The sequence below is a fragment of the Ovis canadensis genome, chromosome 16, assembly GCF_042477335.2.
Source record: "Ovis canadensis isolate MfBH-ARS-UI-01 breed Bighorn chromosome 16, ARS-UI_OviCan_v2, whole genome shotgun sequence".
Classification (NCBI taxonomy): Eukaryota; Metazoa; Chordata; class Mammalia; order Artiodactyla; family Bovidae; genus Ovis; species Ovis canadensis.
The window spans coordinates 84,923,203-84,950,427 of NC_091260.1; the positions used below are offsets into that span (position 1 = coordinate 84,923,203).

The window sequence follows — 27,225 nt, forward strand, 5'->3', positions numbered from 1 at the left end:
TTAAGTGGAAAAACAAACGTATTTTCATTATCATGAGGAGCAACAACTAATGACTGCTAACACTCAACTTTACTAATTCAGAAACGACTTAATCCTAGACTCTCAGTCTGGTCAAGAAGGAGCTGGACTGGACTGACGTGCTAGTGGACAGCAGCTGGCAGGAAGCCTGGGAGACAGCCATGCCTCTCCTGTGCCAGAGTCATCTGTGAGAACCGCCTCTCACGTCTCCATCTCAGCTGTGAATCCTCCAGAGAGAGAGTCCTCCCACCAGGATCCGCTGTGGGAACTGCTTCTCCCATCTCCAAGGTTGTGTGTAACTCCTCTGAGCAGAGAGCCCTCCATGTGAATTTTCTGCCTCTCGTGAGGAGGAAACAGCATGGCATGCGCTCTAGTTCTAGATGGGTGAGGAAGGACGGGGCCCTCAGAGCCGCCCAGCACCCACACACTGTCTGCCAGGAAGAGCGGGGGCGATCGCCAGAGCCATCCCGCAACCCCCTCGGAGTGCGGGCCAAGAGCTGTGTCCAGCAGGGCGGCGTTAGAGTTGAGACTTTCCCCAGGGCTCCCTGTCCCTTCAGGTGCAGGCCTGTGATCCGCTGGGCGTGAGGGAGTAACTCGCGGGCGCTCCCGGCATCGCCCACCTGCCTGCGGGCTCACCTACCACACCCACCGCATGCCTGCTGGCTGGTCTGCTTCCGGGGGGAGGCCTGACCTTGACCTCAGGCATCTGAAACCCGAAAGTGGCTTCTGGGCAGGTCTGCAAGGTCATCACCGGTGAGGTGGTGGCAGGAAGCTGTCAGTCCCTGATAGCAGTTCAGCGTTTTTGTCCAGTAACAGTTTGGAAGTGTGCACACAGGGTTGGGGGTGGGGAGGGGAGTGCTTTCTGACGCGCGGCAGTCTGAGGCCAGGGTCACACCGGCTACTTGAGGAGCTTGGCCACGTTGAGGCTGGGAACCACGATATCCTTGAAGATGGGCACGTAGTCGGGGCTGGCCTGGGCCGGGCCCTGCTCCAACGTCTCGATGATGGTCTGCTTCATGTCCCGGCTGGCGTCCCCCCGCATGGCCAGCAGTGCCCCGATGTGGTCGTCCCTGGGGGCGAGGGGGCGTCAGGGTGCAGCCGCAGGGGAGCCCCTACCTCCCTCCCCCGCTAGCACAGAGGAGGGCCTGGAGACAGCACAGGATGAGATCCAGAAACCTGCCTGCTTGGCTACCTTCCCCTGGCACACCACGCCCAGGGACGCCCAGCACGGTGACTCGAGCGCCTCACTATCGTCTCTGAAGCACACACTGCCCACATTGCCATCTGCAGGCCTCAGGGTCCTCACAGAGGCCCAGAGCCGCTGCACTCCCCCCACCGCGGGGGCTCCCACCTAACGAACGCCTGGGACCCTCGCCCTCCCCAGCGACTTCAGGAGAGACTCTGCTGGCACCTGATGTCCGGGTACTTGCTGACCAGAGTCGAGACCTCCAGGTAGAGCAGAGAGGGGTCCGTAAGCTTGATGACCTCCGCGACAGCGACGATGGTGTCACAGTAGCTGTCCATCTCCTCGCCAAAGCCCTGCGGGACGGCAGGGTGCTGAGCGGCGCGTGTGCCCGGGGCTCCGCCCAGCACCCGCCTCTTTCACGGCAACCCCTCAGGACTTGCTCCCCAGAGAGGGCTCAGGAAGGGGTAGCGGGGCAGCCTGAGCCCTCTGACGGACGGGGACACTAAGCACCAGGCCCCCGCCCCCCGCCCCCCGGCCAGGCCGGTCCCAGCAGGAAGAGGCGGAGCACTCACGGAAGCCAGCTTGCGGAAGAGGAAGCGCAGCTGCTCGGCCTCGCGCACCATGCGCTCGGCGCCGTCCTTGCGCTCCTCGGCGCCGCGGAAGGAGATGCGCTTCTGCATGACGGCCCGCAGGTACTCCTGCACCGCACGCCGGTGCGCCTCGGCGATCATCCGCTGTGGACGGGGCGCGGTCAGCCTTCCCGTCTCAGTGACACGATTTCAGTGTCTACAGACTGAGCTCTTCTGAGGCTTTCTTACGAACCTGAATTTAGCAGGGCAGCAAGCTCACCTTGTTTCACGTCTGGGAAAAGGGCAGGCGCAGCAGCCACGGGCCGAAGCCAGAAGCTGGCGCCGCTGGGCGCCCTGCGGCTCAGGCCTGTCCTAGAATAAAGCACCCGCGGGGGCACCTGCCTGCAGCCTCGCCCGACATGTTCTGGGCACAAACCTGCTGCCGAGTGCTTCCTGCGGGGGCAAGGCGGTGGGCGGCAGCTGGGCCTGCCAGACTGAGACCCCTTCATGGGCTCGCAGGGCGCCCAGGGGCACTGGGGCTGGTCTCCTTGCCCTGCCGGGCCTGCACACACCTCTGAGCATCTCAGCTCAGGGGGAGTGTGGAGCTGATGGGAGGACTGGGCTCTGGCCAGGCCCCTGCTCTGCCCCTCCCACCTCACACCCCTGCTCAGAGGGCTCCTCAACACCGGTCTCTGCAGACAGTACGACTCTGGGAGCATTTTGGAGAAGGCTGTGGTTCTCTGCGGAGCCCACCCTCAGTGACACAAAGACCTCAGGCAAGTCACCTGTGGACATGTGAGCACAAAAGTGCTGACATGACACAGCATCAGGGCCCCGAGAGATGAGAAGCCCCTTCTACCAGGGACGCCGGGAAGCCCCTGCCCCACACCGACGCGAGGGGGACCCCAAGGGCCCCAAACAAGACAAAGTAAGACCGTGCCCAGCCCCTCAGGGACCCGGGTGAGGCCAGGCTCTCTGCAGAGCAGACGATCCCACAGGAGAGGGTGAGCCACAAGCCCAGGCTGAGCATGTTACACGTCACCGTCAGATCAAAGCACAGAAGGTTCAAAAAAACAAAAGGTGGAACCAAATACTCTACAAGCAACAGGAAATCCCAAACTGAACGAAATGGTCCCACCTCTAACCACCAGAAGCTCCCGACACTGAGACAGGACCATCAGGGTACGGACTCCTCTCGAGGTCCAGTGGTTAAGACTCCTCGCGCCCAGCGCAGGGGCCCTGGGTTAGATTCCTGGTTGGGGAACTAAGATCCCACATGTTGCAGCTAAACACAGGCAACTACTGAGTCTGCACATTCTAGAGCCCTTGAGTCACAGTGAGGACCCAGGGCAGCCTAAATAAACACAAAAAACCAAAACACCAGATACTCCCTGCATTACTCTGATGGCAGACTTGGAATTTAAACTTTCAAATTCAAAACTTTCAGAATTTAAACTTTCAAGGGGCAAAGATGCCCCTTCCTAGGGGTCCCAGCCAGGGCAGCAAGACGAGAACATACGAAGACACGAGGACCAGACAGGAAACCGCAGGGTGACGCTGTTCACAGACGCGACGAGCATCTCCACGGGGCCCTGAGGGGGCCTGGAGACCGCCTCTGAGTGTCTGGGCCTGAGCTCCCTGTATCGAAGCACTCGTGCTTCCGCAAGGCAGAAACAGAAACCCTGATTTTAAAGCAACAACGGCAAAAACCACCCCAGGCCCTGAAGATTATCCCTGAGCTACCCCAGCGGCTGCCTGACCCCTGAATGGGGACGGGGGAGTCTCACGGGGCCGGAGGGACCGGTGAGCCCTGTGCTGATCGCTGCCCGCCAGGCCCAGAGCACAAACGTGCTCCCGGCCTCTCGTCAGAGCCGTGGCCGGTGCCCCACCCTCGCTCGGGCCCACTGCCACGGGGCTCTGGGCCTGCAGCCATGCGGTGTGGCCCTGGGCAACACGGTGGACGCCCCGTTGCCTCCGCCTTGAGACACCAGTGTCTCCAACTTGCTTGGGGCATAAAACACCCCTAAGTTCTCACCCTGAGAGCTAATGACACCAGATTCTACAGGAGATGCATGGGGACTGAGACCACACAGGGCCCCTTGCTCTTTCTTACCTTTCTATACGGCTTCTTAATTTTGGCAAAATCATTGAAATAGTCTTCCACAGTGACACAGATGATGTCTACAGCGTTCGACCCTAACAGCCACTTCTTTGTCATCAGCTCATTGAGATGTTGCTGGAAGCAGAAACCACAGGACACACCCTCGCGCTGGCCCATCACGGGGAGAGGGGAAGGGGAGCCGGGAGTCCACCTTCGCACGCCTGCCTGAGGCTGTGATCACGACCGCCACACTCGTGCAGAAACTGTACACACACACACGACCCACACGAGACTTACCCTACACCCGAAGGAGGCGCGTGTGTGTGAATGTTTCACCTGAGCTGACTCCATCTATTCACTGTGCGTGTGCTCTGCAACTCATGTGCTCAACTCTGACGGACATTTAAAATGCCTCATTTTTCAATTACAAAGAAGGCTGCGGTAAATCTGTATGTTTCTTTTTTTTTTTTTTGAATCTGTATGTTTCTGCAGGTGAAATCCCCAAACCAGAACTGCTCAGTCAAAAGGTAGCAAATTACAACCCTCATGACTGCTGCCTCCAACACTTACACCAACTGCTCCCCAAACCACACCCGTTCACAGTGCTACAAAGAATACAAGAGCCTTTTTTTTCCTCAAGCCCTATCACTGTGCGGTAGAAATGTTCTTAATCCATGCCATCCCGGTAAGCAGCACAAACATCGTCTTAATCTACTTTCCTTAGAAGGTCGGCAAGACTGGGCGTCCTGTCTCCTACTCAGGACGTAGGTCACTCCCTTTCCTGTGGAATGTTCCTCATGTCCTTTGTCTGTCTCTCTATTATGTTGTCTTTTAAACAGTTCATTTGTTTTCTAACCATTTTTGAGAGAAACATCATGAAACATCCCGCCCATAACCCCAGGAGCTCCTCCCTGCAGGACCCAAGGCATCATGACTCTGCTTTCCAGTACATCCTCGTTCCTGCCGTCCCCGTATAACACGAGCCATTTCCATGTAAACTCATGTGCTCGTCACACTCCACGCCTCTCAGGTGACCTGCCTGGGCCTCACTCCTATGTGCCGTGCTCAGCTCAGTCCAGTACTTGCCAGTGACCACCACCAGCTCCCACCCCGAAACCGATGGGACACTTCCTGGAAGCGTGTCTATGCGACACCGTGTCGGGAGGGCCCAGCGCAGGGCGGGGGAGAGGGCGCCCACCTCTAGGTCCAGGAAGACTTCCTCCAGCAGGCTGCCGCAGCCCTCTTTGGCAATGGCATCCAAAACCCCATCCATGCTCGGCTGGCTCAGAGACACGCCTTCTTCCGCCTCGTGCTTCAGATACTTCCTTTTTAAGCTGACTATGGACTCTCTGCAGGAGACAGACAGGGTGCCGTGAGGCGCCCGCCCGCCGCCACCGCCCGCACGCGCCCGCCCACCCGCCCGCGCCCGCGGCTCACTTGAAGGTCTGGCAGTTGTTGACGACGGCCACCATGTACTGCACATAGCAGTGCGGGTGCTGCCGGTCCCGCAGATGCTCATCCCTGTACAGCTGCGCCTCCTCCTTGTACCTGCGGAACCGGGCGGTCAGCACGGCCCGGCACGGCCGGCACGACGCCCAGCAGACAGGCCCACCCCTGGCACCTCAGTGGGGGCTCAGACTGAAAGACTGCGGGGCTGGGGGGGGGGCGACCTATGCCAACAGGAGCTCATCAATTAAAACAGATTATTCCAAATTTCGTATCAGGCCTTGAAATATGGCTCCATATTCTGATTATACAAATATCCTGCAACGTTTGTAACTGGGAAAGTATTATTTTATCTGACATGTAACTCGCCTAGAAACTCATACAGTAGTGTTGGGAATATGATCAAATGTTAGATAAAACATCCTTTTCTGAAACTTTCCCCAAAGAAGTCAAACTAAAAATATATCAGACTGTAAGATGTCAGGAGCAGAAACTGAGATGGTGGCACACTTCACTTCTGAACGTTTTCTGGAGATTCTCAGACAGACACAGTAGCAGAAGACCACAGCACATGTGCATATCTGTGATGCTTCCAGAGGCTCTTCAGGAAGGAGCAAATGGAAAAGGCGACTAAAGGGGAGTAATTAAGCTTAACTCCATGGTTCTGCCCAAAGCACGGCTCAGTTAACCACACAGCTGAGGCTGACGAGGAGAGTGTCAGCTTCACAGAAGAATCCCAACAAGACGCCCAACTCAGGGCACAACTCTTGCGGGTGGAGGCCGACGGGGACGCGTGCAGGGCCGGGCTGTCGGCACCTGAGCCACCAGGGCAGGAGTGCGGAGGACATGGGCCTGCTGCGTTCCGGCCCAGCAGTGAGGAGACACAGAGGGGCCTCAGCCTTTGGAGTCAGTGGCCCGGGGCAGACAGCAGCCTGAGGCCTGGTGGGAGGGCCCTGGGAGCGGACAGGAGGGCGTGTGGTCTCTACGGGCCAGGGGCCCAGGGGGCAGGCCGTCCACTGACCCAGCCTGGATATACACCTGTGAGCAAGCAGGTCCAACACCAGTGGGGACCCCAAACGCAGCGCGGTGCAGCGGGCGGCCAGCGGCCACTCATGGCTATTGTGTGCGAGTGAATAGCACTGAGGTCAGGGCAGGCAAGCAGGTGAGCCATGCCACAGGGTCTGGCATCCGCAGTCAAGCACGGCTGACCCCTGAACAACGTGGGTTTGAACTGCACAGGTTCACAGCCACGTGCATTTTTTTTCAGTCGCCATGCCCGCTGCACAACGGGAGCTGAGGCTGGCTGAAGCTGCGGACTCGGGACTACGGGCAGGACGGCCACTTGGGAGGTGCTCTGTGCACCTGCAGCTGCAGTGGGGTCCGCCCTCCAGGGCCCACATCTTCCTCCGAGTCAAGTGTGCTTCAGCACAATGAGGGGAGAGAACCAGGTGAGGCCCAGGGTGGCTTTAAACGGACAGCTCTGGAGCTGGACAGTGGGCGGAGCAGCCGTTGTGTCACGCTGCTTCTGTCTGTGTCTGAAAATCTCCCTCAGGAACAGTTCAGAGGTGCAGGCATCCCTATGAGGTACTGGTCTTTGAGCACCTTCCTTCCTTCTGAGGGCAGCCCCCCAGGAAATCAGACACCAGGAAGGCAGTCTGGAGGAGACCCCCGCTCCACCCTGGCAGGACCTCCAGCCCCCCTCCACACGCTCAGCACCCCCCCACCGGGACCCCAGGGGGTGCACCCACAAAAAAGGCAGATAGTAAGACAGGGTGTGAGTTCTAAATAGCAGAAGAAGCTGACTATGATGAGTGCAGCCTTAAATTCTTTTTAATACTAGCCAGACTAAGATCAACACAGTTTAGCTTTTCATTAAAAGAAAAAAAAAATACACTTTATAATTAGCACAATGGTAAGAATACGTACCTACTTAAGAAAGAATTCATTTGCTGAAGACACAAAACTAGTACCTTTGTTTTCAAATCTTCACTTATCTGAGCAGCAACTTGAAGGTTCTGCTCGAACATCTAAAAATTGAAGAACTTATGAACTTTGATATAAAGGCACGAGGATACAAGTTTCCCATATCAGTCCCCAAGAAGTTAACTGGTAGTTAGGACAATCGAAATTCAGAGAAAAAAACGAAGCCACTTGAAAAATAACAAAGTTAATCCAACAAACACACAAAACTTTCTAAGCAGGTTGAAAAAAAAAACCCCAGTGAACCATTTCCTGATCACCTATAGACAAGCTGGCCTCCCCCAGGGGAAACACACACTCTCACAGGAGATGGGGGCCAGGGTAGCTGAGGTCACACGGGGACTGGTCCTGGCACGTGGGTTCCTTAGGAAGAACTGGGAGAGTACACCCTGAAGCTGGGAGAATATACCCTGGAATGGGGGCGCCAGATGAGGACAGGTGGGGAAGGACCGGAAGGCAGAGCCTGCCCCCCGTCATCACAGGACATCAGTCTCCAAATAAGGAGAGGGTGGGCCTAACGCGCCCGGGACCAACAAGGCCATGCAGGGCCCAGCTCCGTGTTTCAGCAGGAGCGTGTGTCAACAAGGCCAGCAACTTCTGAAAGGAGACTGGACAGGCCAGGAGGCGGCAGGCAAGCACACTCGAGACACAGCAGGTGTCAAAGTCCAGACTGACCATAAGAGCGCATGATCACCCTAGACCCACAGGACTCCGCCAAAGTACATCACGGAGAGTCGCCCTGGCCAGTCACCTCGGGAAGTAAGCGCCAGACAGACAGCTCAACTGCTGGGCCGGCCACAGCCACTGTCTGCTTTTCCGTAAGACGGCTCTAGGAGCACTTGCCTGCCTTTAATTTCACTCAAGCAATCCTGTTAGGCTGCATCCAGACAGCTTCACATCAGCGCGCGCTTCTTCCTTTTTTAAAAATCGATGAATTTTTGTGAAGCCATTTTAACAGTGAAAATTTAAGAGAAAAGTAATTTTTTGGCATATTATGTTTTACTACTTCAAAAGAAGTAAAACCACAACTGAACGGCAGAAAGACTTATGCAGATGCATGGCAAAGGTGCTGTGACTGATGGAACGGGAAGTGGTCTGCGAAGTTTCGTGCTGGAGAGTCCTCGCTCCACGGGGGGGCAGACTGGCTGAAGTTAACAGCAGTCATATCAAGACATTAACTGTGAACAGTCAATGTTCCACCACATGGGAGCCAGCCAACATACTCAAAATATCCAAATCAAGCGCCGAAAATCATTTGCCCCTGGTTATGTTCAACACGTCAATGTTTGGGTGCCATGTAATTTAACTGAAAAAAACCTTCTTGACTATATATCCACATACTACATAACAGAAACGTTTCATTGTTAAAACAAACTGTGACAGATGGTGAAAAGTGGATCCTATACAATAACACAACAGATGAGATCCCGTGGCGAGCGAAATGGACCACCACCAACCATATCAAAGGCTGGTCTTCATCCGAAGAAGGCAATGTTGTGTATATGGTGGGACTGGAAGGGAGTCTTCTACTATGAGCTCCTTCGGGACACCAAACAATTCCAACAAGTACTGCTCCCAATTACACCAACTGAAAGCAACACTCGATGAAAAGTGTCTGGAATTAGTCAACAGAAAATGCAGTCTTCCACCAGCATGACATAAACCTGCATGTTTCTCTGATGATCAGGCAAAAAGAGTTACAGCCTAGATGGGAAGTTCTGATTCATCTGCTGTGCTCACCAGACAATGCACCTTCAGACTGCCATTTATTTCGTCTGTATAAAACTCTTTTACTGGAAACAATTTCAGTTCTCTGGAAGACTATAAAAGGAACTGGAACAGCTCTTTGCTCAAAAAGGTAAAAACTTTTGGGAAGATGGGATTATGAAGTTGCCTGGATATATGGCAGAAGGTAGTGGAACAGTGAATATGTCGATTAATAAAGTTCTTGGTGAAAATGAAAAATGTGTCTTTTATTTAAAAATTGAAGCACTTTTTGGCCAACCCAATAGCTTCTAGTTTGAAATAAAAAACCACTAGGAACACAGAAGACGTAAGGTTTTGTGACCAAGGGCAAAACTACTTGGTGAGCCTGACCCCTGGCTCCCCAGCTCTGGAGAGAAAAAGGCTCTCCCTGAGGCCAGCATGCAGCTGTGTATGTGCGAAGCCCCCGCGGGGGGCGGGGGTAGTGTGTGTGTGTGTCTGTGTGTGAGAGGCCCCTAGAAGCCCCATGGGGTTGGGGAGTGGTGTGGTTTGTGTATGCGAGAGACCCCTAGAAGCCCCCATGCGGGGGCGGGGTGTGTGTGTGTGGTGTGTGTGTGTGTGTGTGTGTGTGAGGCCCTTAGACGCCCTACAGGGGGCTGGAGGTGGTGTGGGGTGTGTGTGTGTGGGGTGTGGGTGTGTGTGAGGCCCCCTGGCCCCTTGGCCCCGCACCTGGAACACGATGGCGGGCAGCGTCGTCTGATAGTAGCCGTCCTGGTCGGCCTCGGGCTCTGTCTCCTTCATCCAGTCCTTCCTGTCGGTCTCCAGGGCCTTCCGCAGCCAGGCAATGATGTTGGACTGAGCCGCAGGGAGGACAGGGCTGGCCATGGAGTCGACGCCCCATCTCGGGGGAGCAGCTTCAGAGCAGCCTGCCCACCGCCCCTCTCCCTGGGCCCTGAGGGCTCGGGAGGTGCCCTGCCCTGCCCGCCCGCCCGCCCCTCCTGCTCCCAGCTCAGCGCTGGAGGCGGGCAGGCCCCCTGCGCGTCCAGGCAGCTGGTCTCAGCCCAGGGGACAGGTAGGTCCATCCTCCAACGGAGCAGGCTCCGACCAGTCCAGAAGGGGCCACCCTCCCTCCGCCCCAGCCCCATGTGGGACCAGCCGTGACTCACGGTCAGTGTGGACATGTAGGTGTCGAGCAGCGCAGAGACCACGTCTGCAGAGAGCAAAGGCTCCAGGAGAGCCACGTCCACCTCGGGGGCCAGCTCCGCGTTCCCCATCATCTCCGCGCTGCGGCAAAGTGGGGCAAGACAGACAGACTGACCACCCAGCAGGCGGCAGAGACAGACAGACGGACTGACCCCCAGGGAGGCGGGAGGACGAGACAGACAGACGGACTGACCCCCAGGGAGGCGGGAGGATGAGACAGACAGACGGACTGACCCCCAGGGAGGCGGGAGGATGAGACAGACAGACAGACCACCAGGGAGGCGGGAGGATGAGACAGACTGACCACCAGGGAGGCGGGAGGATGAGACAGACAGACCACCAGGGAGGCGGGAGGATGAGACAGACAGACAGACCACCAGGGAGGCGGGAGGATGAGACAGACAGACAGACCACCAGGGAGGCGGGAGGATGAGACAGACAGACAGACCACCAGGGAGGCGGGAGGATGAGACAGACAGACGGACTGACCCCCAGGGAGGCGGGAGGATGAGACAGACAGATGGACTGACCCCCAGGGAGGCGGGAGGATGAGACAGACAGACAGACCACCAGGGAGGCGGGAGGATGAGACAGACAGACAGACCACCAGGGAGGCGGGAGGATGAGACAGACTGACCACCAGGGAGGCGGGAGGATGAGACAGACAGACCACCAGGGAGGCGGGAGGATGAGACAGACAGACAGACCACCAGGGAGGCGGGAGGATGAGACAGACAGACTGACCACCAGGGAGGCGGGAGGATGAGACAGACAGACGGACTGACCACCAGGGAGGCGGGAGGATGAGACAGACAGACAGACCACCAGGGAGGCGGGAGGATGAGACAGACAGACAGACCACCAGGGAGGCGGGAGGATGAGACAGACTGACCACCAGGGAGGCGGGAACCCCTCGGCAGGGCTGCTCCTGGGCTGGGGCTCACTCAGCTCCAGGTCTGCAGCGAGGCAGCCCCCTCCCGCCGCCCCATCTGCCTGGAGGCTGGAGGGGAGGTCTGGGTGCCCTCCGTGGCAGCCTGGGGACGCGCAGGGCCCAGCAGGCAGGAGGCCCGGGAGCTGGGAAATGAGCCCTGGGTTTAGACACGAGGTGCAGGTGCTAACCCTGATGCCTGCACCCGGCCCGGGGGGCCCAGGAGGCCAGAGTGTGGACCGAGTGCTGGGAAAGAGCTTTCACAAAAAAACATGAAAGCGAGGTACAAGGCTGGGTTCCCAGAAGGCCAGGGCTGACTGTTCCGATGACTCCTTAAGCATGGGTCCAGAATGACAGCCCTAGGCATGAACAGCATCCAACACCCGTAAGGAACTCCAGGTCTTCCTGCGTGAAGGAGTACCTCATGACACTCTGCAAACACCCAAAGACCATCTACAGTCTAGACTATTTCTGCCCCAAGAACCTTAATTCTGCATGAACATGTTTCCAGTGTGGAAACAGCCCAACGTTTCCCCTGAGAAAGTCCAACACAACAGAACACGATGAGCGATAGGAGGCTGTCAAAGAACCGCCACCGACAGGACGGTGCTCACCGCGTGGTGCGTGAGAAACAACAACGCCTGGACCACGCCGGCCACACAGTGCACACGCCACAGCTTGGTGGCTCGAGCACGGCGGGGGCCCGGACCCCAGACTCAAGTCCTGCTCCCCACCGGCTGGCCGACTGACGCTAGGCACAGTCCCCCCAGGCCTCAGAGCGAAGGGGACGGTGAGAGGCCTTGACCCACGGGGCCTGCGCGCTGGGGATGGCTGTGGCGGGCGGCCGGCACACAGGGAGCTCCGAGGCCCCAGTCCCACCCAGACACTACAAGTGCGTCAGCCACAACCAACGGACGTTTTCTATCTCTTCACACTTTCTTGCACTGAAATGCACACACGTACACGCTCTTTACTATAAGCAGCTACCAAACAACAAGCAAAACACAAAGCAAAGAATCCCCAAACCAGGCCTCCATGGTGGCTAAGAATCTCCCGCGCAACGCACGGGACACTGGTTCAACCCCTGGTCTGGGAAGTCTGCACGCCACAGCTGCTGAAGCCCGCACCCCTAGACTCCGTGCTCCACAACCGCAGGAGCCGCCACGGTGAGAAGCCTGCGCGCCAGAACTCAAAGGGGCCCCCACCCTCTGCACCTGGAGAAAGCTCACACACAGCGAAGACCCAGCACAGTCAAACAAGAAAATGAATAAAAGCAATTAGAATTTAATTTAAAGGAAATAAATTTTAATAAAATTAAAATTTATCAATTAAAAAAATACTTTAAAAACATCCCCAAACCTTACTACTAAAACAAGAGATTCAATTTCTACAGTGACAAGACAGGCGAGGGTAAACTGTGCCTCCCTTTCACTGCTGCTGCTAAGTCGCTTCAGTCGTGTCCGACTCTGTGCGACCCCACAGCCTCCCCCGTCCCTGGGATTCTCTAGGCAAGAGCACTGGAGTGGGTTGCCATTTCCTTCTATAATGCATGAAAGTGAAAAGGGAAAGTGAAGTCGCTCAGTCATGTCCGACTCAGCGACCCCATGGACCGTGGCCCACCAGGCTCCTCCATCCATGGGAGTTTCCAGGCAAGGGTGCTGGAGCGGGTGCCACTGCCTTTTCCGTCCCTCTCACTAGCTAACCTTAAAGAGTTTGAGAACACCCCACCACCGCCTTGTTCTTCAAGTCCAACCTCAAAATAATGCTGGCACAAAGGTCATGGCCCCTTGACGGAGTGACAAAACCTCAAGGCCGAAGAGGAAAAGGATGGCTGATCCTCTGCGCACGTAGGGGAGAAGAAATGAGACTCGGGTTGTCGGAAGCCCACGAGAGCGACTGGGGCCCCTTCAGCAGCCACGCTGGGTTAGACGGCCAACACCTCCTGCTCCTGGGGTCACCGCGGGGCACACGCAATGCTGAGCTGCTCACCACTGTCCAGGCACAGGAGCCCCTCAAGCACAGGAGCCTTTGCACAACCCAACCCCGGGTCACAGGCAGCCCAGGAAGGAGACATGTCCGCCAGAGGCAACGCCTGTGGGTGCCAGGTGCCTGCCCTTGGTCAAGGACCCAGCAGCTGTGCAGACTGCCAGCAGCCTACAGAACAGGAGACGCTGGGTGTGAAGGGGGAGTTACCTGGTGTAAGTGTTCAAAACCCAGGTCAGCAGGCTGACGATCTCATTTGCTTCCAGGTCCTCTGCCGCAAGGTCCTGCATGCGCGCGCTCAGGGCCTGGTGGTAGGTGCGCAGCAGGCTCCGGAAGATCTCGTAGTGCGGCGGGAAGCACTGCGCCAGCAGGTTCTTGGCAACGGTGAGGTCGTCCAGCACGTACTTCCGTATGATCTCCAGGTGGCGCACGAGCCACATCCTGTCCGACTCCCTGGTGTCCGCCTGCGTGCCCTCGATCCTGGTGGTAACTGTTCTGTCCAGGATGGTGAACATCTTCTCCTTCCAGTTCTTGGGTCTCCCGGGAGGCACGAAGCCCGTCTGCCTTTTCCGGTCAAGTGTGCGCCGGTCAATCTTCTCTTCCCTCTCGATGATCCTGACGACAGAGACGAGCAAGGTGGGGTCGCGGCGCACGGTGACCAGTGACCTCTGCAGCACCATCCACAGCTGCTTGGCCAACTCGTCAGACAGCCCCTGCGTGCTCCCGAAGTAGCTGTGGATGAGGGCCATGTCACGCGTGTTCCCGCTGTCCATGCGGTACTGCTCGTACATCAGCCCGTCCCGGGAGCACTCCAGGTCCATCAGCTTCCGGTGGGCCTGCAGCAGCTCCCCGTGCTCGATGAGGTCCTGCGTCTCCCTCACGATCTCGGGCACTGGGGGGAAGGCAAAGACGGCACCATGAAACGCCAACGCGGGACAGCATGGGGTGCCGGGACGGCGGCAGGCAAGGGCAGCCAGGAACCCGCCCCCACTGGACAACCATCACACGCAGAGGACTCGGGTGAGGGGCCACACTGTGGAGGCTCCCACCTTCCAGGGAAAGGCATGAGCAGTGTTTCAGCTGTCAGCACAGTACAAAGGTAGGAACTGACTGCAAATGACCAGGAGAGGCACAGGCTCAGAAAGACCTGAGAAGACTTTAAGTTTACACGCCAGCCTGGTCCTCAAAAGAGAGCTAGCCTAAGCCAGTCAAAACAGCAAGAATAATGAATAAAATCAGCACACCCTGGCAAAGAGGGGCATCTGCCTTCCAGAGCTACGCGCTAATTAGAGTCAAATGCCCACTGCTCAACAACAGCACAAGGCAAACAAAGACGGAGGAGAGAAGAGGGAGTCAAAAAAAAAAAAACAACAAGCCATCCCTGAGGACTAGACAGTGGACCAGACAAGGGCCCTAAGACGAGCTCTGCAACACGCTCAAAGGACCGCAGGCAGATGTGGGCAGAAGGGAAGATGAACGAGAAATCCACTTCAGGCTCTCAAAACAGACTTGAGTGAGCAGAAGAATGAATCAGCAAACTTGAAGATAGGACGAAGAAAATTATCAGTCATGAGGCTAAAAAGGAAAAAAACTAGAGATGAGAGGACAGAGCCTCCAGGGCTTGTGTTTCTCCGCTGGGCCGACCCGAGGGCACACGCGGGAGCCGAGGCGGCGGGCGGCGGGCACACTTGCCTCCCGGGGGCCGCGTGTCCACCAGCTGGAGGTCTGCAGTGATCCTGCATCAAGCAAGCGTACTGGCACCACTTTCCCAACATCATCTGCTCCACTTCACGTCTCTGTGTCACATTTTCCTCTTTTATTATCTGAAAACATTCCACATTTACAGGACATTCCACCTGAGCACAGAATACGCTCTCCTCTCACAGGCACACAGGACGCTCTCCAGGACAGGTCACACGTGCCGGTGAAGTCCCCGCATCCACGCCCACTCTCTGTGACCCTATGGCCTGTAGCCCACCAGGTCCTCCGTCCACGAGATTCTCCAGGCAAGAACACTGGAGCGGGCTGCCATACCCTCCTCCAGGGGAGCTTCCCGACCAGGGGGCGAGTCTGCACTGGTAGGCGGGTTCTTTACCACTAGTGCCACCTAGTGGGTCACGAACCAAGCCCTGGTGAATTTAAGAAAACTGAAATAGTACCAAGTATCTTTTCTGACCAGAAGGTTATAGATTAGAAATAAATCACAGAAAAAACTGCAAACAACATGAACACATGGTGGCCAAACAACATGTTACTAAGTAACTGAGAAATCACTGAGGAAATTAAAAAACACACAGAAACAGATAAGGACAAAAACACAGCCACCCAAACCTAAGGGATGCGGCAAGAGCAGTTCTAAGAGGAAGTTTGTAGAAATTCAGCCCTATCTCAGGAGTCAAGAAAAGTCTTAAAAAAACAACCTAACCTCACACCTAAAGCAACTGGAGAAAGAATAAACAAAACCCAAAGTTACTAGAGAAAAGAAATTATAAAAATCAAAGAAGTAAATGAAATGAAGAAAATAATAGCAAAACTCAATGAAACTAAAAGCTAATTCTTTGAGAAGACAAACAAAATTGATAAACCTTTAGCCAGGCTCATCAAGGAAAAAAGGGAGAGGATTCAAATAAAAGAATTAGAAATGAAAATGGAGAAATGATTAATACAACTGACGCTGCCGAAATACAAAGATCATGAGACTACTGTCACCAACTATACGTCAATAAAATGCAAAATCTAGAAGTGAACAAATTCTTAGAAAGGTGTAACCTTCTAACACTGAGCCAAGAAGAAGCAAACAATATAACAGACCAGTCATAAGTGATGAAATTGAAACTATAATTAAAAATCTTTCAGCAAACAGAAGTCCAGAGCCAGACAGCCTCTCAGGCAAATTCTACCAAACATTTAGAGAAGAGCTAATACTCATCCTTCTCAAACCCTTTCAAATAATTGCAGAGGGAGGAACACTTTCATATTCATTCTATGAAGCCATCATCACCCTGACACCAAAATCAAAGTTTAACAAAAAAAATTACAGACCAATATCACTTATAAACATAGACGCAAAAATCCTCAACAAAATACTAGCAAACAGAATCCCACAATGCATTAGAAGCATCATTCACTATGACCAAGTTGGAGTTATCTCCGGGATGCAAAGATTCTTCATATATGCAAATCAATTAATGTCATGCACCATATTAACAAATTAAAGAATGAAATTCGTATGATCCTCTCAATAGATGCAGAAAAAGGTTCTGATAACATTCAAAACCCATTTAAGATAAAAACTCCCCAGAAGGCGGGCAAAGAGGGAACCTACCTCAACATAGTAAAGGCCACATACAACAAACCCACGGCAACCAACATTCTCAAAGGTGGAAAACCCGAAAACATTTCCTCTAGGAACGAGACAAGGGTGCCCACTCTCACCACTATTATTCAACCCAATTTTCAAAGTCCTAGCCAGGGCAATCAGAGAAGAAAAAGAGATAAAAAGAGTCCAAGTCGGAAGAGAAGGCGTAAAGCCGTCACAGTCTGCAGACGACACGACGCTATCATGTTCGCAGCAAGCCCCGCAGACGCCATCGACTAGAGCTGACCACCGAATCCGGTAAAGTCGCAGGGTACGAAATTAAGGAACAGAAATCTCTAGAATTATTAAGGAAACAATCTCATTTATCATTTTATCCCAAGAACAAAACACATACGAATAAATCTATCCAAGGAGACAAGAAAAAGAACTGCAACAAGGCAAAGTGGTTGTCTGAGGAGGCCTTACAAACAGCTGAGGTGAGAAGAGAAGAGAAAGGCAAAGGAGAAGAGGAAAGATACACGCAACGGAGTGCAGAGTTCCCAAGCAGAGCCAGGAGACAGGAGAAAGCCTTAAGTGAACAATGCAAAAAAAACAGAAGAAAACAACAGAATGGGATTTAGTGATCTCTTCACAAAAACTGGAGATACCAAGGGAACACTTCATGCAAAGATGGGTACGACAAAGGCAGAAACAGCAAGCACCTGCAGAAGCAAACTGGATTAAGAAGAGGTGGCAAGAATACAAAGAACTGTACAAAAAAGGTCTCAGTGACCTGGATAACAACGATGGTGTGGTCACTCGCCTAGAGCCAGACATCCTGGAATGGAAGTCAAGTGGGCCTTAGAAAGCATCACTACAAACAATGCTAGTGGAGGGGACGGGACTCCAGCTGAGCTGCTGAAAATCCTGAGAGGTGATGCCGTGCAAGTGCTGTCCTCCATATGCCAGCAACTGTGGAAAACTCAGCAGTGGCCACAGGACTGGAAAAGGCCAATTTTCATTCCAATTCTAAAGGGCAATGCCAAAGAATGTTCAAAATACCAAATAATTGCACTCATTTCACATGCTAGTAAAATAATGCTCAAAATCCTTCAAGCTAGGCTTCAGTAGTACGTAAACCAGGAACTTCCAGATGTTCAAGCTGGATTTAGAAAAGGCAGAGGAACCAGAGATCAAATTGCCAACATTTGTTGGATCACAGAGAAAGCAAGAGAATTCCAAAAGAACATCTACTTCTTCTCTATGCCAAAGCCTTTGACTGTGGAGCACAACAAACTGTGGAAAATCCTTCAAGAAACGGAAATACCAGAACTCCTTACCTGTCTCCTGAGAAACCAGTGTGCAGGTCACGAAGCAATAGCTAGAACCAGACATGGAACATCAATCAGTCTAGTTCAAAATTGGGAAAGGAGCACATCGAGGCTGCATATTGTCACCCTGCTTATTTAACTTCTATGCAGAGTCCATCATGCCTAATGTCGGGCTGGATGAAGCACAAGCTGGAATCAAGATTGCCAGGAGAAATACCAATAACCTCAGATATGCAGATGACACCAGCCTTATTGTAGAAAGTGAAAAGGAACTGAGAGGCCTCTTGATGAAAGTGAAAGAGGAGAGAGAAAAAGCTGGCTTAAAACGCAACATTCAAAAGACTAAGTTCATAGCACCTGGTCCCATCACTTCATGGCAAATAGATGGGGAAACAGTGCAAACAGTGACAAATTTTTTATTTTTCTGGGCTCCAAAATCAAGGCAGATGGTGACTGCAGCCACGAAATTAAAAGACACTTGCTCCTTGGAAGAAAAGCTATGACAAACCTAAACAGCGTATTAAAAAGCAGAGACATCACTTTGCCAACAAAGGTCCGTCTAGTCAAAGCTGTGGTTTTCCAGAAGTCATGTGTATGGATGTGAGGGCTGGGCCCATAAAGAAGGCTGATGCCAGAGAGCTGAGGCTTTCGAACTATACTGGAAAAGACTCTTGAGCGCCCCCTGGAGTGCAGGGGGGCTTTCCTGCTGGCTCAGATAGTAAAGAAACTGCAATGCAAGAGACCCAGGTTCGATCCCTGGGCCAGGAAGATCCTCTGGAGGAGGAAATGGCAACCCATTCCAGTATTCTTGGCTGGGAAATTCCATGGACAGAGGAGCCTGGTGGGCTACAGTCCAGGGAGGTCACAAAAAGTTGAACAAGACTGAGTGACTAGTCCCGGTGGGTGGACTGCAAGGAGATTGAACCAGTCAATTCTAAAGGAAATCACATGGGGATGATCCAGAGAGATGATATGGAGTGGGAGGTAGGAGGGGGGTTCAGGATTGGGAACTCATGTACACCTGTGGCAGATTCATGTCAATGTATGGCAAAACCAATACAGTTATTGTAAAGTAAAATATAGTAAAAATAAAAAATAAAATAAAATAAAGGAAACCAACTCAGACTATTCACTGGCAGGATTGATGCTAAAGCTCCAATACTTTGGCCACCTGATAGGAAGAGCCAACTCATTGGAAAAGACCCTGATTCTAGGAAAAACTGAGGGCAGGAGGAGAAGGGGGTGACAGAGGAGATGACTGTATAGCATCACTGACTCAATGGACATACGTTTGAGCAAACTCCAGAGATAGTGAAGGACAGGGAAGCTGGCACGCTCCAATCCAGGTGTGGAAAGAGTCGGACACCACTTAGCAACTGAACAAGAATGGCAATAAGGAGACAAACACTCTATACACAGGAAACTGTTAAGACAGTGAGGAAAGACATCAAAGACGACACAGATGTAGAGATACACCATGTTCTTGGATAGGAAGAATCAATATTGTGAAAACGACTATACTACCGAGAGCAGTGTACAGAGTCAGTGCAATCCCTATCAAATTACCTGGCCATTTTTCACAGAATTACAACAAAAAATTTTGCAGTCTTTATGCAAACACAATAGTGGTACAGAACCCACCTGCCAATGCAGGTTAAATGTAAGAGACACTGGTTCAATACCTGGGCCTGGAAGATGGAAATTACAGCTATATTGGCAAATTACAGCTATAAACACTTACATTAAAAAGGAAGAAAGATTTCATATCAACAACCTAACTTCACAACCTAAGGAACCAGAAAAAGAATAAGGTAAACCCTCACCTATAATGGAAAAGAATATGGAAAAGAACAGAATATACAGACATACATGTGTGTAACTAAACCACTTCGCTGCATACCAGAAACTAACACAACACTGTAAGTCAACTATACTTAGTTTTTTTTTTTAATATTCTCCCAATCCCAAAGAAAAGCAATGCCAAAGAATGTTCAAACTACCACGCAATTGCACTCACCTCACACACTAGCCAAGTAATGCTCAAAATTCTCTAAGCCACACCTCAACAGTATGTGAACCGAGAACTTCCAGATGTTCAAGCTGGATTTAGAAAAGGCAGAGGAACCAGAGATCAAATTGCCAACGTCCCCTGGATCACTGAAAATGCAAGAGAGTTCTAGAAAAACATTTACTTCTGCTTTATTGACTACGCCAAAGCCTTTGACTGTGTGGATCACAACAAACGGTGGAAAATTCCAAAAGAGATGGGAATACCAGACCACCTGACCTGCCTCCTGAGAAATCTGTATGCAGGTCCCGAAGCAACAGTTAGAACTGGACATGGAACAACAGACTGGTTCCAAATCGGGAAAGGAGTGCGTCAAGGCTGTATATTGTCACCCTGCTTATTTAACTTCTATGCAGAGTACATCATGAGAAACGCTGGACTGGAAGAAGCACAAGCTGGAATCAAGATTGCCAGGAGAAATATCAATAACCTCAGATATGCAGATGACACCACACTTATAGCAGAAAGCAAAGAAGAACTAAAGACCCTCTTGATGAAAGTGAAAGAGGAGAGTGAAAAAGTTGGCTTAAAACTCAACATTCAAAAAACAGAGATCTTGGCATCTGGTCCCATCACTTCATGGGAAATAGATGGGGAAACAATGAAAACAGTGACAGACCTTATTTTCTTGGGCTCCAAAATCACTGCAGATGGTGACTATAGCCATGAAATTAAAAAGACACTTGCTCCTTGGAAGAAACGCTATGACCGACCCAGAGAGCATATTAAAAAGCAGAGACATTACTTTGCAAAGGTCCATCTAGTCAAGGCTATGGTTTTCCCAGTGGTCATGTGTGGATGTGACAGTTAGACCATAAACAAAGCTGAGCACCGAAGAACTGATGCTTCTGAACTGTGGTTTTGGAGAAGACTCTCGAGAATCCCTTGGACTGCAAGGAGACCAAACCAGTTAAACCAAAAGGAAATCAGTCCTGAATATACATTGGAAGGACTGATGCTAAAGCTGAAACTCCAATACTTTGGCCACCTCATGCAAAGAACTAACTCACTGGAAAAGACCCTGATGCTGGAAAAGACTGAAGACAGGAGGACAAGAGAACAGAGGATGAGATGGCTGGATGGCATCACTGACTGCATGGACATGAGTCTGAGTAAACTCCAGGAGCTGGTGATGGACAGGGAGGCCTGGAGCGCTGCAGTCCATGGGGTTGCGAAGAGTCGGACACGACTGGGCAACTGAAGTGAACTGAAAGGAAAGAAAGCTAAACCTAAACCTGTCAAAAGAAATGAAATAAGACTAGAGCAGAGATAAACAGACACTTGAAACACAAAACAGAAAAATCAAGAAAAGCAAAGGTGGTTCTTTGCAAAGATTAACAACTGACAAACCCTACCCAGATGAACTGAGGGGGAGAGACGGCTCGGAGACGCAACCGTTAAGGCGAGGGCACTACTGCCAACTCCACGGGAAAAAGCGTTAGGAGGGAGCACTGTGAGCGAACGCAACCCAGCTGAGCAACCGGATGAAGCGCACGTCCTGAGAGACACAAAGCCCAAACCACTAAGAAACAGGAAGTCTAAATAACCAGCAAGGGCTTGGCGGAGGGACCATGGGGGAGTATCATTAACGGCTGCAGACCTTCAGGCGTTTTCTTTCAGTTTTACTGAGACATATTTCACACACAGCTCTGTGCAGAGTTCCAGTTTTCAACGTGAAGACAGTCCCTGAGATGGACTGTGACGATGCCTTCACAACGATATGCAAGTATCTCATACTACAGAACTGTGCACTTAAAAATGACCAAGATGACAGATTTTATATTGTGCATATTTTATAGTTTTTAAGAGTGGAAAAGAAGAACAAACAGGCTTTGTTCATAACACTACAGAATTACAGGCAATGATAAAAGTCTGACGGAAGACAAGCAAGCACAACATTCTCTCAGTAAAAACACGCTCCTAACAAAAGCCATGTCTACATCACAGCCTCGCTTTTCATCAAAAGAAGAACATTATTTTCAACCTCTATGGATGAACTGGTAGTTTTTTTGGTCACTTGGGTTATGTGGATCCAAGTGCCATGTAGATGAAAACGTAACTTTTTAGTCTTCTGGTGTTCATTTTATAAAACCAGAAGAAAATGACAGTCAACAAGAAATTATAAGATGGAAATCAACTAAGAAGGCTCTAAACGTCATGAAGAAGATCCTGGCAGGGGGTCCGGTCTGATTCCAGGCTGCCAAAGGTCACCAGGAGGGCCTGCTGCCGGGGGCCAGCACAGCGGGCGGTGCTGGGCCACTCACGGGGCAGAGCAGAGCCCTAGGTGTCAGGCCTAGGGCGGCGAGAATGCACAGAGGGACGGCCGAGTACTCAACAACACTGCCACCAGACACATGCGCCCAGAGGAACAGGCCGCCCGTGCCGGGGTTCACAGCAGTGGGAGGAGGGGATGGACCGCACCAGGTTACATGCAGGCGCCAAGCAGCACGAACACGCAGAGACCAGACGCCACAGGAGGGGCGGGAAGGGGCCAGACCACCCCGAGGCTTCTGGCTGGGATGCTGATGGCTGCGACAAAGGCGCGGGGGGAGGGGGACTCGGACGCGGGGACTCGGGGAGGGACGAGCTCCCGGGAGCAGAGCCCAAGGAGGCTGGCTGGACACAGCAGAGCCCCTGCCCTGGTGACGGCTGGCAGGGCCTGACTGGGCTACGGAGTGCTCTCCTTCACGCCCACGAGGTGCCGGGCAGGGCTCGGAAAGGGCCACTCCTACCTCCGCCACCCCTCGCCACCCGATCGGCCCCAAGGACTCCTGCAGGCCCGACCTCCATCGGGGCTGGGTCTCCAGGGCGTGCCCACCCCCACCCTCCGGCCTGTGCACAGGCCTCCTGTCTGGGAGCTGCTGCTCAGGGACCTCTCCCGTGCTGGCAGGGTCCTGCGTGCCACACTGTGGCGGAGGGAGAGCACGCATCTCTCCCCGTGCGCGCGTGTTCAGCTCTCCATCTGTCCCTCGGCCCCCACAGACTCAGAACCACACTCTACCAGCCCTCATCCACTCAGCAGACCACCCATCCGCATTGAAACAAGAGCCTGACCATGCAGGCGGAACCACACCTCTCACCCACTCTGGGCGGGCCCACAAAACACGCTGCCCAGGACAGCTGAAAACCCCTGCAACACAAGGAGGCCGAAGACACGCGTCCGCCGGCGGCTACCTGAGAAGATGTTCTTCAGGTTCTCCACGGCGGCAGCGAGCTGGCTGTGCCGCACAACCGCGTCCTTCACGTCCTTGAGGCTCTCGATGGTGTTGATGCTCTGCCTCCAGTCCTTGCTGACATCCGCCAGGGACTGCTGGATGTCCTTGACGTCGTTCAGCGCGTTATGGAGCTGGCTCAGGCCCGTACGCACGCCGTCCAACTGTGACTGGATTGCAGCCTAGGGAAGACACCGGGGGTGAGCAGAGCCAGGCCGGACCTGGAGGCTCAGAGAGCAGAAGAGAGGCGCTGCAGGAACAGAGGACAGTCAGCGAACAGAACAGTAATGCTTTTAAGCTTTGTTGAGAAAACCTCCCGACACTCCTCATGCAGCCCTTGGCCTGAAAATGCTGGACTCCACTGTGGGAATGCCCTGGGTCCCATGGCCCCCCTTAAATGGTCGCCTAGGACTCTGCACACCATCTCGCAGGCATCCTCAGCTTCCTAACAGGCCTGATCTCAATGGAGAAACAGGCAGGACTCGTCATTAACTTAAGTGGAGAAGGCTTTCCTGCCACTCAGGCAGAACCAGACTCCGCCCCAGGATGGCGGGCCCCAGACACAGAGCTGGCCCATCTGAGGTTCAGACTCACTCTGAGAGCCCGTGGAAGTGCCGCCCAGGGAGCCGCACAGTCAGTCAGAGGGAGAGAGCATGAAGGAGCAGCAGCAGGTGGGTGGGAATAGGAAGGGAACGACAGGGCAGCACGATGGAAGTCAGGGATACCGTTCACCTATAAGTCGTAAGTAGTACTTAGAAATAACTAATGATTTCAACAGACCACACAACTGTTAGTTTATCCATGAGTTTCCAGAAGAGATTAAAATTCTGGATAAAAATGCAGCAGGTCTAAACTATTTTTTAAATTGATACAAAACTGCTTCAAGTTAGTCCAACAGGTCTTTGGCTGCTTTGCTATTGCAAATGAATGACCCACATCCTGTCTCATCAAACTTGCCATAACCTGGGCACCAATGTTTTAACTGGACAGGCAACCTCACTACCGTATCAGTGCAAGAATTCAGTTCAGTCGCTCAGTCATGTCCAACTCTTTGCGACCCCATGAACCGCAGCACGCCAGGCCTCCGACCATCACCAACTCCCAGAGTTCACCCAAACCCATGTCCATCGAGTCGGTGATGCCATCCAGCCATCTCATCCTCGGTCGTCCCCTTCTCCTCCTGCCCCCAATCCCTCCCAGCATCAGAGTCTTTTCCAATGAGTCAGTTCTTCGCATCAGGTGGCCAAAGGAATGGAGTTTCGGCTTCAACATCCGTCCTTCCAATGAACACCCAGGACTGGTCTCCTTTAGAATGGACTGGTTGGATCTCCTTGCAGTCCAAGGGACTCGCAAGAGTCTTCTCCAACACCACAGTTCAAAAGCATCAATTCTTCAGCACTCAGCTTTCTTCACAGTCCAACTCTCATACCATACATGACACCATAGTCTTGACTAGAATGACCTTTGTTGACAAAGTAACGTCTCTGCTTTTTAATATGCTGTCTAGGTTGGTCATAACTTTCCTTCCAAGGAGTCAGCGTCTTTTAATTTCATGGCTGCAGTCACCATCTGCAGTGATTTTGGAGCCCAGAAAAATAAAGTCAGCCACTGTTTCCCCATCTATTTGCCATGAAGTGATGGGACTGGATGCCATGATCTTAGTTTTCTGAATGTTGAGCTTTAAGCCAACTTTGTCACTCTCCTTTTTCACTTTCATCAAGAAGCTCTTTAGTTCTTCACTTTCTGCCATAAGGGTGGTGTCATCTGCATATCTTAAGTTATTGATATTTCTCCAGGCAATCTTGATTCCAGCTTGTGTTCATCCAGTCTGACATTCTGCCTGATGTACTCTGCATGTAAGTTAAATAAGCAGGGTGACACTATACAGCCTTGACGTACTCCTTTTCCTGTTTGGAATCAGTCTGCTGTTCCATGTCCATGCGAGAATTAACCTTCCTCAAATGCACTCTCTTAAATCCTCAAGACTGTTGTGCTGCCAGTCAGCAGGCCATGGTCTTAATGTTTTTATAGCTATACCAGGCATGCATTGTTTTAATAAAACCCAATTTCTCCATGTGAATTATGTTGAAAGCCAATCCAAATCATAAAAGATTGACTTCTTTCTTGTCTCATTTTCACACACACTAATAAATGTGTAGTGTTCTCTTCCTTCCTGCCCAGAAGGCCAACAGAATACCTGGTACACAGTCAGCATACTATAGCGTGTGCTAGAAGGACCCAAACAAAATGCTCTCTGGACACACTCGGTGGAAGAGCATTTGCTAAAGAAGAAAAACCGTTATTCTGCTAGTATTTTTTAAAAAGATAAATGGACACTTCTGGATGCTTAAATGGGTTGTTTCTTTGGTGTTTTCAACACCCCCCTGCCTACTTTGTCAATCTACTAACTGGCAATACATTATTGGAAAAAATGTGCTAAATCAAGGTAATGTTCACGTCTGCCTTCTTCCACATCCTCACAATGTCCAATCTGGCAAAATTATAACTTCGTTAAATGAACTTGAAACTCAAGATAAAAGGCCCTGTCCCGCTGGGGAGTACAGCAGGTGCTGGTGGCCACTCTGACCTCGTACCTTTAATCTGGCCTCCACAGAGGCCTTCTTCCGGGCCTCTCTTCTGCGATACTGCTCCACTTTGTCCAGCTGGTCAGGGCGCTGCAGCATTCCAGCAACCCTCTGGACCGCTGTTGCGACAGCCTCCCGGTCAGTCTCCTTCATGGTTACAAAGCAGGGAGGATGTCTGCACCTGTCATACTAGAGGCATCCTCTGTCCACAGCTAGATGGGGAACAGGGAGGGGGGATGTGTTAGAAAGGTAGAAATGTTAAGTGACAAAACTTACCCCCTCCACCAACAGTCAGCTGTCCACAGCAGAGCTATAAGAAGAGCATCTGAGACCATTAACCCAGCAACCCTGAAACCAGAACTAGGGTTATGAGCTCCTCGATAAGAAATACACACTTTCAGAATTCAATCTTACCTTACAGTGGAGCAGGGGCAATTACAGGCACAAGATATTAGCACATGGAGGAGGCCAGATTACTCACATCAGACGGCAGTCTCCAGGGCACGTCTCTCCCCCAGACAGGTCCCCTTTCCCATTTCCAGAGCCTTCACACCGGCTCTGAACTCCCTGGAGGGGCGGCTGTGCCAGGAAGCCCCGGGGAAGATGCGGAGGCACAGGGCCAGTACACACCTCACCATCCCCGCGAAAGTTTCAGCACCCACCGTACGATTCCCCTCAAAAATCACTACCTGTAGAGTCTCAAATCCCACATCTTACTATTTAACAGCCTTAGTAAACAGGTGAGCGGGCAAACGACGCTCTCCTCAGGACAACGCACTGCTGCCTTCGTGCCGGCTCCACCAACATCCGAGCTGGGGAGCTCGGGAGCGTCCGGCAAAGGAGAGAGCGGACATCTGCCGTTAGCCGCCCGTTTCCACGCATGTTTTCAGTGCACCAATCTCCAGGACGCTCCCCATTCCCTCCGCAAACGCTGTCGGAGCAACACTCAAGTCCCCGCAGACCCTGAGGGGCGGGACCCGAGTGCGTCTGGCGCCCTCACGGACCTGGGCTGGGGCGCCGTGTCTCCTCGCCCCATTTCCGGGCCCTGGGCTGCGCCGGGGCCGGGGCGCCCGGGGCGGCCGCGGGTCTCCCGGCCGCCGCCCGCGCGCTCAGGTCCGCAACGCCTCCCTCCTCCGGGCCTGACGCGGAGTCGGCCCCGTCAAGGACGCGAGCCTCTTGACGGGACTCAGACGCCCCCGGGACCCCCCCCCCCCGGCCGCCCGCACCGCCGCCTGGCCGCGCCCGCACCCGCCGGAGCCGGGGAAAGGGACGGCGGGTGGGGACCGCCACCGCCGCGCAGCTGCCACAGCTCGGCGCAGCCTCACCTCGCGGGTCGCCCCTGCCGCCTCCGCCGCCCGGAAGTGAGCGCTCGGCGGGCACTTCCGCTTCCGGCCTCGGGACTGGGAGGGCGGGGCCTGGCGGCTCGGACGCGGGGCCCGGGCCGCGCGGGCTCAGTGACCGTGAAGGCCGGCTGCAGATGGGGCCACGGCACCTAGAGCGGGGCTGCGGCGCGCACACACACCCCCCACACACGTAAACACACACATAGACAGACACATAAACACACCCCAGACACATACCACATACCGACATGCCACACACTCCACACACAA

The 27,225-nt window shown here is 53.1% G+C and overlaps 1 protein-coding gene across 9 annotated transcripts; it reads right to left on the reverse strand.

Annotated features, from left to right (window-relative positions):
- EXOC3 (exocyst complex component 3) lies at positions 1 to 27,008 on the reverse strand. 9 transcript variants are annotated; one of them, XR_011249631.1, is made up of 13 exons: positions 26,938 to 26,993; positions 25,622 to 25,824; positions 22,990 to 23,209; positions 13,329 to 14,010; positions 10,171 to 10,288; positions 9,734 to 9,859; positions 7,247 to 7,347; positions 5,312 to 5,422; positions 5,073 to 5,223; positions 3,887 to 4,009; positions 1,777 to 2,026; positions 1,430 to 1,557; positions 1 to 1,088 (listed from the first exon to the last, which is right to left on the reverse strand). XR_011249631.1 is itself a non-coding variant. In XM_069556132.1 (13 exons), exons 2-13 carry the CDS (start codon positions 25,763 to 25,765, stop codon positions 917 to 919), a joined length of 2,238 nt encoding a protein of 745 aa, XP_069412233.1. In that variant the 5' UTR covers positions 25,766 to 25,824; positions 26,938 to 27,008; the 3' UTR covers positions 1 to 916. The 9 variants fall into 9 exon arrangements, 6 of the variants coding, with proteins under 6 accessions (XP_069412233.1, XP_069412237.1, XP_069412235.1 ...); XR_011249632.1 differs by having other exon boundaries at positions 26,330 to 26,959; XR_011249634.1 differs by having other exon boundaries at positions 26,617 to 26,947.
- Positions 27,009 to 27,225: the final 217 nt, after the last annotated feature.